Consider the following 15,925-nt stretch of genomic DNA (forward strand, 5'->3'; position numbering starts at 1 on the left):
ACCCCAGTGGGGCTCGGGCGCCCGGCTAGGCAGGGTGCACTGGGGCACGTGTGTTTCACAAGTACCCCGAAACACCGTTGCCGAACAGGATAACGAGACACTTCTCTTCCCTTGTGCCCGCTGCGCTGAAGGTTAGCAGATTAAATGACGTGAAAAAGAACCTCAGTTTATTTTCTCCCTCTGGGACTTTCCTGCTACTAACACGGGCTCTTCATCATTTTTATTTTTTACCTTTTGCACTCCAGTGATTTTTTTTCCCCCTCTTACTCCCTCACTTTTTTCTTGAACTAACTTTACGTTTCAGTCCGTTGCTTTCGTCTTAAAGGAATGTTTATCTCCAGTGGCAACCAAATACAGCTATGAACAACCCACTTTGTATAGATAATGCCTGAATCGTAATACACAATATAAATATTGTGCTGCTTAAAGAAGACACTCCTGCAACTTCTAAACAATATTCTGGAAATACATAGAGATTTTTATTCTTAGAGAAATGGATGTAATGGTGTTAACGGATCATAATTATGTGATTGATGTGTTATAGGGAAGCCTGAGATGTACTGCTTCTTTAGCTGGTCCTGACATGTTTACCTTTGTGGTTTGCACTGTAAAGCCGGTCTTGGTAACTCCATAAATCTCAGGTGTGGACCGTGGTCTTTTGATTTGTTTTAATTTCTAAAGCAGGCCATAGCAAGACCAGTCAAGATTTGCTGTCTCGGGGAGCAAAAAAAAACCCAAAAAAACAAAAAAAAAAGTGGAAAAAGAGTTCCTTGACTGCTGCAGATTGCGGGCTGCCAGGAAGGCAGCATGGTGATTATGTATGATGTGTGATAATCTGAACCTCCTGCTCCTTGGGGCTCCAGTTATTTGGGTTGGACCACAGGGCCCTGTTGATGACTGGGCAGGCCATGGCAGGACCCTGTTGAGCCCATGGCAGCTGCCCCCTCCACTGCTCTCGTTAGCTGGCGCGGTTCGACTGGTAAGTGAGAGGAGCGCGAGGCGTCTGGCACCCAGCCCCCGCGCTCCCACCATCCCTCTTAATGCCACGGATGCCAAGTGTGGTGGAAGGGATGGAGACGTGTGGGTCACGGCGCCTGTCCAGCTGGACTTCGCCATTGTGTTTTCATCGCCAACTGGTCAGTGCTTACTGACGTGGCCTCATGCCAGGTCTTAGCCAATCAGGTCGCCTCAAGACGGTGACCGTCTTCTGGCCTGCTGCTGCTGCACATGTGCCTCTGTTGCACAACTCTGGTCAAGCCTTCCTTTGGCCGTCTGTCCGTTCCGAGGCTCAAAGGTGAATGTTAGGACTCTGTCCTGTCTAATGAGCGATCTAGAGCACGCAGTAGACGTGCGTCATAGGTGGTAAACCACACCAGGCCCAATCGGCCTTCTTCTGGCCTCCGGTTCTGCCCATCACAAATGACGGATTGTTCCACTCAGAAGCCACAGGCTGAGACTTATGTTCAGTTTTCTTCGGTCATTTATTTTCACATTATTGTTATTTCTTACAATTTTATTTCTGACTGTCAATCAAAAACTGCTTTTAAATCTTTTTTTTTTTTTTTTACTGTGATTGTAATTTTTATGTTTTCTTTTTCATTTTTGCTCATTCCATGTATGTCTACTTAGATCGGTTTTGGTTTTTTCCCTTTATTATGTATGTGCATGTTTCTGATAAGAATTTTCATATGGGTTGTTCATCTGTGAGCTTGAGCAGAATGAACACCTGCTATAAACCGCGTTGTGAATCATTGGTTTTCATTGTAGTTTAAGTAATATTTAACAAAATGTCTTCTAGAGCATTTGAGTTGTAGCAAGATTACAGTATTACACTCTGGATAAGTTATTATAGGTGGATTCTAGCACAATTTTGACTAATGTTGTTTGATGACATACTAAGGCGAAGAAAAGCTTCCAAGGCCATTTATTTCCAGGCTAACAGAATACAGACATAAAACATGAAAAAAATTGGTATTTCTTTGGAACTGATGTTGAACACATCTTTAACAATTAGTGCGATGAAATATTTGTTAAACAAAAGACCTAGTGATCGGAATGCATATTTCGGATGTTTAAATGGTGTCATTATCTGGGACAGGCAAAGGAAATCATTCAGATGTTCAAAAGGGGGAACCTGTGAAACTTTTGTCATTTTGCACTTTGGAACGATAACCCATCTACAGGATTCCTTAGACATAAAACGTGTTTATCTCGTGTGTGTGTGTGTGTGTGTGTGTGTGTGTGGGAGTGTGTGTGTTACAGCTCACTGGGTGGGCCTGTGTTCAGGGAGCAAGGGTCAGGCAGACAGGGGTGAAGTCCAGACACATTGGCTTTATTTCATAATTCACTCAAATAAAACATCATTATATCGCTCTCTACACCAGATGCAAAGCATAAACATTATAGCGTGTAGTGTCGGTTCACGTTACAGCCCTGAAACACTCCAGCTTTTAAAAACCCATATGCTAAAACTCTTAACACACCATCAAGCAACCAGGCTTTTAGTACATCCGAGTATAATTGATCGATCAGGGTGATCACACAGTCTGCCACTATCCCATAATTATTCCCAAACTGCTGTTTTTCAAGTAATCTGGCAGTTTTGGCAAGTACATGCTCCAAGGCAAGTGGATCAACTGGGAAGAAAAATGTATGTGAGCACTTATGTGATTGTCTTAGGCCACTCCTTAGCCATTCGGGGCATTATTAGTTTTCAGTGTTTAAAAGAGCTTGGAGTGTTAAGGTTTTATTGATGTTATTGGGTGGGGGGTACTGGGATGTTGCTAAAAGCCTTCAGCAGTAAGATTGGTAATAATTATTACTAGTGCTGTCAATTCCAGGTGCCGCGATTAAAAGTCCTCACCAGGATTTTGCTCAGGCTTCCTGGATTGTGTTGATTCCACTAATTTTACCTGGATTGCTAATTAGAAAGTCTAGCAAGCTTGAGCAAAATCCTGGTGAGGACTTTTAATCGCGGCACCTGGAATTGACAGCACTAATTATTACAAATAAAGATTGTTATAATTATTATTAATTGATAAATCCATTGAATTAATATGGCACAGTGTTATATACCATGGGCAGTTGTTTTGTTTTTTATTTATCTTATGTGATATTCATGCCTGCATTTGTGCACATCTGTGTGAGTCATAAATTAGTATTTCTAGACAGGGAAGTCTGATCTGTGGTAGAATAGTGCAGCTATTCCTTTGCGAAACAGCGGAAGCGAGGGCAGGTATTCTGCATGGCCCAGACTGAAGTATGGCTCACAGAGTCACCGCGCGACCAGATCTGTGCACCATTAACATTCCTGCACCGTCACATTTATCCCTGAGGTCAGTGCAAATCAGGCTGTGACATCTCAACTTATTTCACCTCCTTTGGTCCAGATGCTGCTGCAGAGGATACAGTGCACCCCCCCCCCCCCCCCCCCCCAGCCCCCACCTTTAGAACAGAAACAGGACCTTGTACACACGTGTGTGTGTGTGTGTGTGTGTGAGAGAGAGAGAGAGAGAGAGAGAGAGAGAGAGAGAGAGAGAGAGAGAGGAGAGAGAGAGAGAGAGAGAGAGAGAGGAGAGAGAGAGAGAGAGAGAGAGAGAGAGAGAGAGAGAGAGAGAGAGAGAGAGAGAGAGAGAGAGAGAGAGAGAGAGAGAGAGAGAGAGAGAGAGAGAGGAGAGGAGAGAGAGAGGAGAGAGAGAGAGGAGAGAGAGAGAGACAGAGACAGAGACAGAGACAGAGACAGAGACAGACTTGCTGTCGGTTTCACTGATTAAAGAGCCCCTCCCAGAGTTCTGTCAGATTTCTGTGCATTCTTGTGACCTGCAGGAAGAGGAGCTGGTTCTCATCAAAAACCACCACTTTACACATCAAAGATCACCTGTTCCTCACACACACTCACTCTGGCTCACACACCCCACCAACTTTAACCTCAGATCCAGCTTGAAGATAGTGGTCATCTGAGGTGCGTTTTTCAACGGCCGGGTCCAATGCTGATTTTTAGAGAGTAGCGTGGCCAGTGATCACTATAAAATTGCGTTTTTAAATAGGCCACTTTAGAAAATAAGAATAGGCCAACACTAAAACTATTAAATATTACAGATTTATGAACCATTTTTTTACACAATAAAAAAATTCTTTTTGAATATGGTGAGAACTAGAAGTGACTCTACGTATACTGGCCCCACCAGATGTCACTGTAGAACAGAGCATGACGGGATCAATAATTCAGTGTGAGTTGTAAAACTGGATCTTAAGTAAGAGGTTTTGCATGTTTATTTCATAGGATAACTGTAGTGCTACCATCAGGTTGCAGCTGTAAAGTATACAGTACTTAGTAGCACACTTAGTAGCCATAGAGCTGGAGTAAATGTTTGACATTGGATTTTAATAGACATTCTCACACAAAAGGTGACAATTCAATTAAATTTAGCATATGTTATTGAGTATATGAAGTTATTGCAATTTCACCTCCATATAACAACCTTACTTCATATAATTTATTTTTGGATATTATCTTCATCTTTTTTTGTTAATGCTATAGTGCTTTAAAAAAATAAAAAACCGACAACAAAATCCAGATATCAGCCTGATTAATATATCGTTTATATAGAACTTCACATTCACTCCTGGGCTTCACTAAAAACTCACCAATAAACACAGATCATTCAGTCCTTATACTGTTGTGCCATTGTTTTAGTATATTAGTATTAGTAGTCAGTGATCACAGTGCACATTCACTTGCGAGATGTGGATCTAATGTTCTCAACAACAGCATCACGCTTTGTAAGATGAGGCTTGGGCCTTGTTTAGTCTGAGCAGTAACATTTTACTCAAGCTCAGCTGAACCCGGGCCACATTCTACAGCACTTGGCACTGGTCTGATACACTAATAGATGGATTTAATACTGTGAATACTTTTGCTATTACACAGTATTTTCTTTATTTCCTTGTTCTATAGTTTGTGACAACTATATATGACCATTATGGTTTGTCTTCTTTAGAAAATATGCATGTTGTCTGTTGTTGTTTACAAAATCTGTGCTCAATTGGTTAGATATAGAACTAAATAAGCATGTTGTACAGAAATGTATTGAGTGTCTACAAAATAGATATCTCATTTTGGAACAGGTTGTCTTTTTGCCCCTTAATATGCCAGGAGTCACTGTTATGTGTGTCAGAGGGACGTGTTCCTAGATCAACAGTTGTGTGTTACATTGGACCTTGATTTCCTGTGTTTGTATCTGAGTGTCAGCAGATGATGTACTGCGAGTCAAAACCAACACCCTTTCAACTTAGTAGCACTATTGGGGTTTGAAGTTTACTTGGTTCAAAAATTACTAAATGATATTTGGCACTGCGTTTTGCTGGAAATGAAAGATGCTGCACTGCTTAGCTTCACTGAAAAGTATTTGGCCTGAAATGCAAAGCCTTGCAAAGGCAGACAAAGCACATTCACTTCTTCTTGCTCACTGAATGAGTGGAGCTACGTTCCAGTCAATGGCCAAGCAGAGACAGGTGCTTCCTGTTTCTGAAAGTCAGTCTCTCTCTCTCTTTCTCTCTCTCTGCGTCTAGTTGGTGTCTCTCTCCCTGTGTCTAGTCAGTCTTTCTCTCTTTCTCTTTGTTTCTCTCTCTCTCTTTTTTCTCCCTCTCCCTGTCCTATCATTTTCGTAATCCGCAAAACAAAAGACTGCACATGACATGTTTCCCTTACATACTCTCATTAAAATTATCCAGCATGGTGGATACATCACCTTTGCAAAAAAACAAAAAAAAATGGAACGATCTCTTTTCTGAAACGAGGTACGGGTCTTGAAGGGTGACATAACCTAAGAACAGTGCCATGACAGCTGGTATGACCCACAGCCTGCCAGAATCTTTTGTGTTTTCTCACCTAGTCTGTGATGTAGTGTGTTCTGGGGCACTGGTAGACATAAAGGGACCATGGCTGTTGCTGCTAGTTTCAGCTGTAGTGTTTGTGAAATCACGTGACATTAAAATATATCTTTGTTTCTTCATTTGTCAAAGTATACAATTCCCAAAACCCAATTCTTTTTTTTCTTCCAGCTTTTGAGTAGTGAAGCTTTATGTATTTATGTAATGTTTTGACCATATTATCCAACCTTCCAAGTTATCTTTAAAGGACCGGCAGCCTGTAATGTTCTCTTCATGACAGCCAGACACGCGTCCACTTTCATTTCTTCTTTGCTTCCAGCAGAATGACACACAGCACTGCTATGGTCATGATTGGCAGTTTCTTCTGCCTCCTTCCCAGTGACCTACACACTCCTGTTATGATCAGTGTCACTATAAATGCCTAATCTGACAGTACTGACCATCAGGAAAAACAAAACTATCATGTATTGTGAATCTGACACAACAGTTTTGGTGAAATAAATGCGGTTCAGTTAATGTGTCAATGAAGAGCGATCGAAATGTAAATTAATATTAACATTACATTAGAGCCTTCTTGGGGCTGAGATCTTTTTATTTTAAGCAACCTCATTATGATGACCTGACAAAAATGTGTGTGTGTGTGTGTGTGTGTGTGTGTGTGTGTGTGTGTGTGTGTGTGTGTGTGTGTGTGTGTGTGTGTGTGTGTGTGTGTGTGTGTCCAAGAGCCATAAAGACAAGTGGTCTTCTGTAGGTGATGGTTCTTGTAGTTTGTCCTCCTCCCTGCTCTGTGATGCCTGCTTCAGCTAATTTAGTAAGTCAGGTGAGTGGGAGCAGTGCTCTGCATCGCCCCCAGTGCTGCTAGGCAGCCACGACTCTGATCGTAGACCGGCAGGGTAGATGTTGGAGGAACCATATCGAAATCCGACAGCTGCGAAAACGTCCCTCTGCCAACTGGAGCCTGTGTTCGCGGTAGGCTTATCCGAACCCATCTCGAACCAGCCTGACGTGAACGTCTCCTCTACCCCCCCCTCTCTCTCTCTCCCCGCGCAGGTGTTGAAGTCCATCATGCTGTTCCCCACCATCGAGCGCATGGCCCGTACCCCCCAGGGCAAGGTCCTGACACCCGCGCTGTGCCACCTGCGCTACGGCGCCTACCTGCCCGTCTTCCTGCTCTCGCTGCTGCCCGCCTGGCTGAAGGCGGTGGTGGTGCGGCTGGCCCTGGGACGCTGGCGCACACTGGACCCCTGCGTCGTCCCCGCAGCCGTCGGCCTGATCGATGTGGACTGCACTGGTAAGGCGGCCCACGCCATCCTCATGGCCAGCACCTCCTCACTCACTCAGGATGAACGATCGAGCTGTCATCACAACACTGGCCAAAATACTCTTGCCAAGGAAGAAACGCAGAAACAGATACTTGAGAGGTTCTGTGTGAGACGTCCCCGTTTTCTGCTATTAGCAAAGGTTCAAGATGTTTTGTCCGAGATTTTGTTTTAGGATGTGTCTGTTGCCATGGTGAAGATGAACATTCTCCTTCCACTGTGACAGAGAGGGAAATATTTTTGTAGGCCAGTTAGAAGTGCTATTTGTGAATTAGGATACAGTAGCTATCAGCACAGTGTATGTAATACAAGAAGAAGAAAAAACCACCTAGTAGCTACTACTAGCTACTCAAGAAGTGTATGTACCTACAGTTACAGCCCTGTTCTGCAAAACTACACAAAATAGCGTTGAGCCGGAGGAGATAAGCTTTCTTCTCCTTGAGGTCCTAACTCTCTAAGAAGCCACCATTTGGCATTCTTCCAGCCTTGACTTCTCAAAGTTATGCTTCTCTGTTTCTCCCTCCGATAAGAGGCGTATTACCACATTAGAAGGTGGTACTTGTGACGGATCACATAAACCAAATCATTTGAGTGGCAGCCAACGGTTATTTATTAGCACTATTATCTCATCTCCACGGCTTTCCATTTGCTGTGTAATGGCGCAGATGAAGTGCTGTGAATAGGAGCAATTAAGAGCCTTCTCCTCCGAGGGGAGTTGACCCGCACAGCTCATTCTGTTTCTCTGGGTGAAAGGCAGAGTGTTTTCCCTGTCGGTCCTGGGAGGTGAATGATTGATGCTGTGATGGTTGGGGAGATTCTGCCAAAGAGGCCTCAGTAGAGCCTGGAAGGGCTGGTGTGAACTCGGCTCACACACATGCTCACTCGCTCGCTCACACACACTCTCCCTCATCACTCTCTATCTCTCTCTATCTCCCCCTCTCTCTCTCTCTCATTTGCTTACCTAACACACACACACACACACATATGCATATACATATAAGCAGATAAGATAGCAAGTGTTTGTGTGTGTGTGGGTGCATCCGACCGTGTGTGTATGTGTGTATGTGTGTGTGTGTGTGTGTGTGTGTGTGTGTTTCTCTGTCTCTTGGTTCCTTGAGGTCTAGGACTTCAGCCCCACCTGCTCATAAGTGTGCTTTTAATCAGATCTTACTCTGCACATCTTTGTTTTTCACTGGCACAAAATATTTAAGGTTGTGTTTAAAGGGTAACATTTTATTGAATATTATTCTTTTTTTAAAAAGTGTATGGGTGTGTGTCTATGTGCATGGTGCGTACGTGCGTGCGTGTGCATGCGTGTGTGCGTGCGTGTGTCCATGTCCATGTGCACGGTGTGTGTATGTGCGCATGTGTGTTTACCACTCAGTGTACCACTGAGCCCAGCTTTTGTAAATAAAAGGCTGTTCTCTGTCTGTCTCACATCACATGTGTAATTAATGGTGAGTTGACATACATGATTAAGAAAGAATGATTCTTGGTACTTTTAAGCATTTAGTTGTTTGGAGATGCATTCACTTGAAATTGAGAATGTTGATGCTCTCATGTTAACTGCATGTGGAAATGGATCAAGTTTATGTGAAGCCAAGCTCATTGATTATCTATGGGAGGAGCCACCCTGGACGCTCTTTAGGGAGGAGGAACAGTGCCTGTGATGTCCTGCTTCACCACAGCGCTCCGGCCTCCACCCCTGTGCCTGTGATGTCCTGCTTCACCACAGCGCTCCGGCCTCCACCCCTGTGCCTGTGATGTCCTGCTTCACCACAGCGCTCCGGCCTCCACCCCTGTGCCTGTGATGTCCTGCTTCACCACAACGCTCCGGCCTCCACCCCTGTGCCTGTGATGTCCTGCTTCACCACAACGCTCCAGCCTCCACCCCTGTGCCTGTGATGTCCTGCTTCACCACAACGCTCCGGCCCCCACCCCTGTGCCTGTGATGTCCTGCTTCACCACAACGCTCCAGCCTCCACCCCTGTGCCTGTGATGTCCTGCTTCACCACAGCGCTCCGGCCTCCACCCCTGTGCCTGTGATGTCCTGCTTCACCACAGCCCTCCGGCCTCCACCCCTGTGCCTGTGATGTCCTGCTTCACCACAACGCTCCGGCCTCCACCCCTGTGCCTGTGATGTCCTGCTTCACCACAACGCTCCGGCCTCCACCCCTGTGCCTGTGATGTCCTGCTTCACCACAGCCCTCTGGCCTCCACCCCTGTGCCTGTGATGTCCTGCTTCACCACAGCCCTCTGGCCTCCACCCCTGTGCCTGTGATGTCCTGCTTCACCACAGCCCTCTGGCCTCCACCCCTGTGCTTTGTTCAGCTTATTGCTTTCTGTTCTCTTCATGATGCAGAATAATCTAAATAAGAAACAGTCAGCGTTTTCCACCATTTTCTTTTTTTCAGAAAAGCAAGAGATTTGATCTGTTTCTTGCTCTCGCTCCACCCATCCCCCCATACCCACCCCACCCCCACCCTCGGCTGACGAGAATGCAGAAGGGAAGCGTGGCCGCTAGAAGTCTGTTTCCCCTCAGCGGTCCAGAGCAGAGCATGGTGAACATGGCCAGACTCACTAACATCCTGCCCCGCCCTTCACCTTCATGCCCCGCCCCCCCCCCCCCACACACACACACACCTGTCTGCACTTGCGCAAAGTTGACCAGGCTGGCGTCAATAGTGATATTTCCACATGATTAAGATTACACATAATTATAAATACAGTTTGGTTTTTGTTTCTTGCTGTATTAATACTTTATCATCCTCCTTCCTCATAAGGACTGGCAAAATCCCCCCCAAAAAAAAAAAATTATTTCCCAAATCTTTGTGCTTTCATGTTGATGAAAAATAAGCTGGTGTGAGTGAATTTAAGGTCTCCAGCCACCGTTAGGTGGAGCAGAGCACTAGTGAAACGGCCCACGGGGCATCGTCTCCGCTGCACCGCTCCGACTCCGAGGAGGGCATCTGCATCTGGAAGGTAATCTCAAGCAGTGGCAGTTGCACAACAGGAAACTAGAGGTTCTTGTGCCCAGCCCAGACCAATTGCTTTGCAAGATGCGATGAGACCACAGTGGAACATGGACGCAAATTAATTTAGCCTTTGTTCTTACATAAGCAAAACTGGGATTTAGGGAGATGCAGTTACTCTGCACAATGTGCATAGCAGACTGGTTATTTAAATTAGATGTGTACATTTCAGTCAGTACAAATTGTAGAGTTTGCGAAGAAAGAGCTTTTGTATGTTCCAGTTGTTAGTATGAGCCAAAATGGTGAAAATGTAAATGGATAAGCTGCGTAAATGTAATGTAAATGGATAAGCTATGTAAATGGAGTTGGCTCGTGCAGGCGTCATTTAAAGATGAAAAGCATTGGACAAACACCCAAGGGCACTAAAATGATCAAACCAAACGTAGTGCAGAGGCTGAAGTATTTGAGCTGTTTAGCGGTAACTTTAGAAAGTCATAAGTCAACCACACAGATTCCTGATTTTGCACACTGTGGATTGTTTCGTCAATAGTTATATTGAATGATATTGAGGTTTTGGCTTCTTATGACCTCATATCCTTAGGCAAGACATTTTTGTTGAGCTCTGAGAAACATCCACCCTGCTAGCTCTGGGAATGTTGAGGGCTGTTGTTCTTTGCTCAGTAGTACTCTTGATCGGCGTGTCCTCATTTTGTGTCTAATTTTATAATGACGGTTATTGTGCCACTTTGTTCATTGCCGTGCAACAGTAATTGAATCGTTGTAGTTCACAACAGAAACTGACAGGAGCTTTTACGCTGTTCCAACAAAGGCTATTATCGTCGTTTTGTAACCTGGCCGCTCTGATTAAATACAGGTGTCATTTCTCACAGAACACTGCAAGCAACAGGAAAGTGCCACCCAAGCCGTTTTGGATTAGCTTTCAGCTACAATTTGAGAGTGACGATGGACGACTCTCTCAGGTTCGGCGTAATGAGAGACACGTTTCTGTCTCTCTAGACAGCAGTGTGAACGCTCACCAGCGCAGGTCCCGTTTGGTGGAGGAAACACATGTGCATCCGAGACGTGGAGCACGCAGGAGAGAGCCGTCAGGATCAAGTGCTTCATTCTGCCTTTATCACGCATGCAGCGCAGAGGTACACATGGGAACGAGAACGTCTTCTGTATCAGCCAGGGGGGAGGGAGCGTCTGGCTGCTCTGCTTTTAGTGCCCAGTATGCCCAGTATGCCCAGTCATCGCCACCCACAGCCTGTGAGAAATGTCTGCAGGAACGGGGCTTCGCCTTTTGAGTTGTGAAGACGGACCGCTAACGCCGGCCAGCCTTTTCCTGTAGCCTCCTGCACTCGCTTTTAAGCTCGAGTTTTCCAGCCCATATTTTCAGTGTCGTATCTTCTACGTGTGAATAGTTTGATTGATGTTCTATATGTATCTATGTCCATGATTTCAATTTCAGTAGGCAAAGATATGTCGAGGATGGAAATTCTCGATCGTTCTGTTTTGCCGCTACTTGAGAGTCTTGGGTGATCTCACTAGATGAGTCCGGGTGCATGTGTGTGTCTTCTGAGCCTCTTCTGTCGGATGGTAACTAGGTGCATGTGTGAGGATGTGTAAATTGGGCTGGAATGCTGTGTCCTGCCAAGCCCCCAGCCCAGACAGCCCCCTGGAGATAAGTGAGATAGACCAGGGGATGTCTCGCACATCACTGGCCCAAGACTGGCACACTCATCCCCCTCACTACCCCTCTCTCTCTCTCTCTCTAATACTCTCTCTCTCATATTGTCTTACTCTTCCTCTCTCATTCTCCTTCTTTCCAAATCTCCCTTTTCCCATTTGCCATTCTAATTAGGTGGTATTAGGTGGTGGGTGATGTCCAGCATGTTATGGTAACAGCCTGTCTCAGTCTGGTCTGTATTGAATCACGGTTTTGAAGGATCCGACTCTGTATTGGGTCGTCAACACTGCACCAACAACATCACAACAACTAAAGCATCTAAAAACACAAACATCCCAGAGTAACTAAAACACAGTACGGCTCCTCCCTGCTGGACACTCAAAGATTATTCTAAGGACTTTCTAACCTGTGTGTGTGTAAACACTTCTTTAATCTTCAACCCAAAAGTGATTTTTTTTCTAAAACGAAAACTTAATACCCAACAGGGTCAGCAAGCTAACTTTGCAGTCGTCTGAACCTTGAAATATTGGTAGTGGATGGGTTGGTTTGAACTGTTGGGCATGAAACACAAAGCATTGGCACCACACAACAGTTTATGTAAATGTTTTGGGTTTTGGGCATATCAGTGGCATCATTCCAGTTTATCTGTCATTAATACATTTTGTATTAATCTGTAATTTATACTATACTTTTTTTACATTCAAAAATGTTGTTTAAGCTGTACACCAGATTTCATTAAGCAAAATAATAACAAATAATGCATCAGCACCTGAACAGGTGTCCTTACCCTCCCAGCTGCTGGTTTGCATGCAGCATCATGACGCCCTAAAACATCATCGTAGCTTTTCCCTTCTTCCATAACTGACCTATTGCACTTTTGCCTCTGACCCCTCTACATTCAGCCTAGTAGTGCCAAATGTCTAACTAGCCTCTCAGACATTAATAGACCGCCATTAAGGATTAACCTTGTTCTAAAATATCACAGCTCATTTTCACTTATGTAAGGGTTTATGTAAGTATTTGTTTGTGTTTATGTTGTGCTTATGATGTGTTTTATGTAGGGATGCACCGAAAGGAAAATTCTTAGCCAAAACCGAAAATGAGGAAACCAAGGCCGAAAACCGAAACACCAAAATACATTATGCCAATTATTAGTAACATTGGATTTATGGCTAACCTCACTAAAATCAAGGCATTGCTATTCAAAGAATAAATCAACTACAAAATTTGATTTGAAAATATTTATTTAGCACTGACATTACAGTAGTGGTGGGCCGTTAACGGCGATAAAGCTGACAATGGCCGACCACTAATTAAATTTAACTCGCTTGCAGACCGTTTTTATCCGAGAGGATAAATATATGTATTTTATACGAGTTAAATTTAATTATAACGGACTGGCCTGAAAGATAAATATAAATTCTCTCATAAAAACGTGACGTGAGTTGCAACAACATTAAACAGCTCAGGTAAACACGCTTCTGAGAAATGTCGTCTGCTCGGCAAAACATAACGGGGCTCAATGTGCTCTAGCCTATGAAATCCCTACGACAGAGAACGGCTGATCATCTAAGGCAACGAGTTCCATAATGTTTGGTGTAATGTCTTTTGCCTTGGCGCCATCACTGGAAAACTTTTTTGCTAGCTTTATCCAAATAAGCGCGTGCAGGTGGCGATTTTTGCTTGCGTCATCACAGCACATTGTTTCGGCCGTGTTGTTTCGGTGATGAAAGTATTTCGGCCGAAAACCGAAAATGCAAATTTAAGCCATTTCGGCCGAAAATTTTCGGTGGCCGAATTTTCGGTGCATCCCTAGTTTTATGTTAAGTATTTGTTATTTTTGTTATGTGAGTGGCTATTTGCTTTGCTTGGCCTGTTGTGGTGGCGATGGTGTAGTATAGAAAATAGATGCCTGCCCCGCTCCCCTCATTTTTTTCAGGCCCAAAGAGTTTTGTGTTCATTATGGTGGGGGATGCATTTTTCAGATGATGATTAATATTTGTTGCAAGGCAGTGCGGATGTATGGTCAGATTCCTGCTTCCTCTTTGCTGAATGGACCCTGCAAGTAATATAAGGAGCTTGTTGATTTGCACACACTCACACGCACGCACGCACACGCTTGCACTCGTGACTGCCATGTACATACATGTGTTCAGACTGCCATGTACATACACCCACACCCTTGCAAAGGAAGGAGAATCAGGCAGCAGAGACCCCAGCTAAGAGGACAATCCCAGTTACATGGAACAGAAACGCCCCTCTCACCCAGACATTTGGTCCAGACACACAGACAGAACGATCATTCTTACTGAACACTTTCCAAGGTCATCATGTCCTGCAGCATTGTTTCACTCATGAATCTTGCACGTGTGTGTCTATCTCTGTGTGTATGTATCGTGTGTGTGTGTGTGTGCGTGTGCGTGTGTGTGCGTGCGCGCGCGTGCGTGCGTGTGTGTGTGTTGGAGGACACACACTTTGCACTATGTTCATGTTTCTGAGGGACAGGGGAGGGGTGATTAAATGGCAGCCACAGTCTGCGTTCATGTGAACACTAAAATAATGAGCCTCATCTAATGCTTCTAATAACACGCCTGTGCTAATGGAATTCTGGAGTGGAATGTAAGATCAAAGGCCTGGGGTTATTGGGTCTCCAGAGAAGGCTTTTCATATTTCCTCTCCAGTATCTCCTGCTCAGAGCTGCACTGAAAATTCATCATAAATGAACATGGCTGGAAAAGGCCCACAGACCCGCGCTCAGAGGAAGGGAGAGACCGTGTATCTGTCGGATTTCAAAGTGCAGCTCGCTTCTTTGAATAATGCGTTCTTGACAAATGGGAACAGATGCAGTCTTCGCCAGTGTGTTGTGAAAGCCTCGTTTCACCGTTTGTTCACAGAGGTGCTTTTGTGTGGGGGCAGGGAGAATTCAGCCATCATAGTGCCTGCTTTGTTCATATTTTGTAAATGTTTCTAAAATGTGGTATGTGCGTCCCCGTGTATCTCTCTGCCGCTGTCTCTGTTTGCATTCTGTATGACTCTCTCTCTCTGTCTCGCCTCACAGCCAACGCCATGTACATGGGAAGTCAAGAAATGAGACTGGTCCTGGGCCGAGACAACTCCACCATTCGGAAGCACCTCCACAAGGTAGACGCTCCGCCAACGCTGACCAGTGACTCACAGCAGTGGCAGACATCACAAATCAAGAAGCACGTTTACTGACTGATGACTATGGTACAAGTTCAGGGTGCAGCTTGTTACGGAGCTTTGTGAGTTTCCTTCAAAAAACAAACAAAATCAAATCTGTGGACACGCCACAGGCACACAGGCTTTCCCAGATTGCCCAGCAGAAATCCGTTTATCTTTGTGGCAGGTTTGCCCTACGCTCACTCACTGTGTGTTTGCTGAGAATAACTCAAGACCACAGTGAGCTCCCTGAATGTAGAGCCCTGTCTTACCCTAGCTCTCTAGAGGCATGAAGAATTGTGTGTGTGTGTGTGTGTGTGTGTGTGTGTGTGTGTGTGTGTGTGTGTGTGTACGTACGTACGTACATATCTGTGTGTGTGTGTGTGTGTACGTACGTATCTGTGTGTACGTACGTATCTGTGTGTCTGTGTGAGTGTACGTACGTATCTGTGTGTGTGTGTCTGTGTGAGTGTACGTATGTATCTGTGTGTGTGTGTGTGTGTGTGTGTTTTTATAACGCACTGCCTTGATACTAACCAGAGGCCACATGGCTGGGATGTCGATGACTGGTGGACTTTATCTGTCATCAGTTAAAAAGGTGATATCATAGCCGCTCTCACTCTGCTTCTCGTGCACATCACCCGTCTTAACCCTGAATGTCACAAGACGTACGGCGCCTTCCTGCTGTCTTACACTGAAAGGAGACCTCTTTAAAACGTCCAGAGAAGAAACAAACTTATGGAGAAGCTCACGCACGTAAACGGGGTTCGCAAGGATTCTGCTGGAAGCCGCCATGTTGTGCCTCGGCACGCGGGTAACGCCGTCCTCAGTCTGTAGCTCCTGCTCCAAGCACGCCAGCCATGACCCTGCCA

The 15,925-nt window shown here is 45.0% G+C and overlaps 1 protein-coding gene across 2 annotated transcripts in view; it reads left to right on the forward strand.

The window, feature by feature from the left end:
* ldah (lipid droplet associated hydrolase) overlaps positions 1–15,925 on the forward strand; it is a 40,736-nt gene that overhangs the window by 22,134 nt on the left and 2,677 nt on the right. For both annotated transcript variants that reach the window (XM_076977921.1, XM_076977920.1), the window contains exons 5-6: positions 6,943–7,183; positions 14,932–15,014. In XM_076977921.1, coding sequence (XP_076834036.1) covers positions 6,943–7,183; positions 14,932–15,014 — 324 coding nt within the window. The remainder of the gene's footprint in view (positions 1–6,942; positions 7,184–14,931; positions 15,015–15,925) is intronic.

The sequence above is a fragment of the Brachyhypopomus gauderio genome, chromosome 17 (assembly GCF_052324685.1).
Source record: "Brachyhypopomus gauderio isolate BG-103 chromosome 17, BGAUD_0.2, whole genome shotgun sequence".
Taxonomy (NCBI): domain Eukaryota; kingdom Metazoa; phylum Chordata; class Actinopteri; order Gymnotiformes; family Hypopomidae; genus Brachyhypopomus; species Brachyhypopomus gauderio.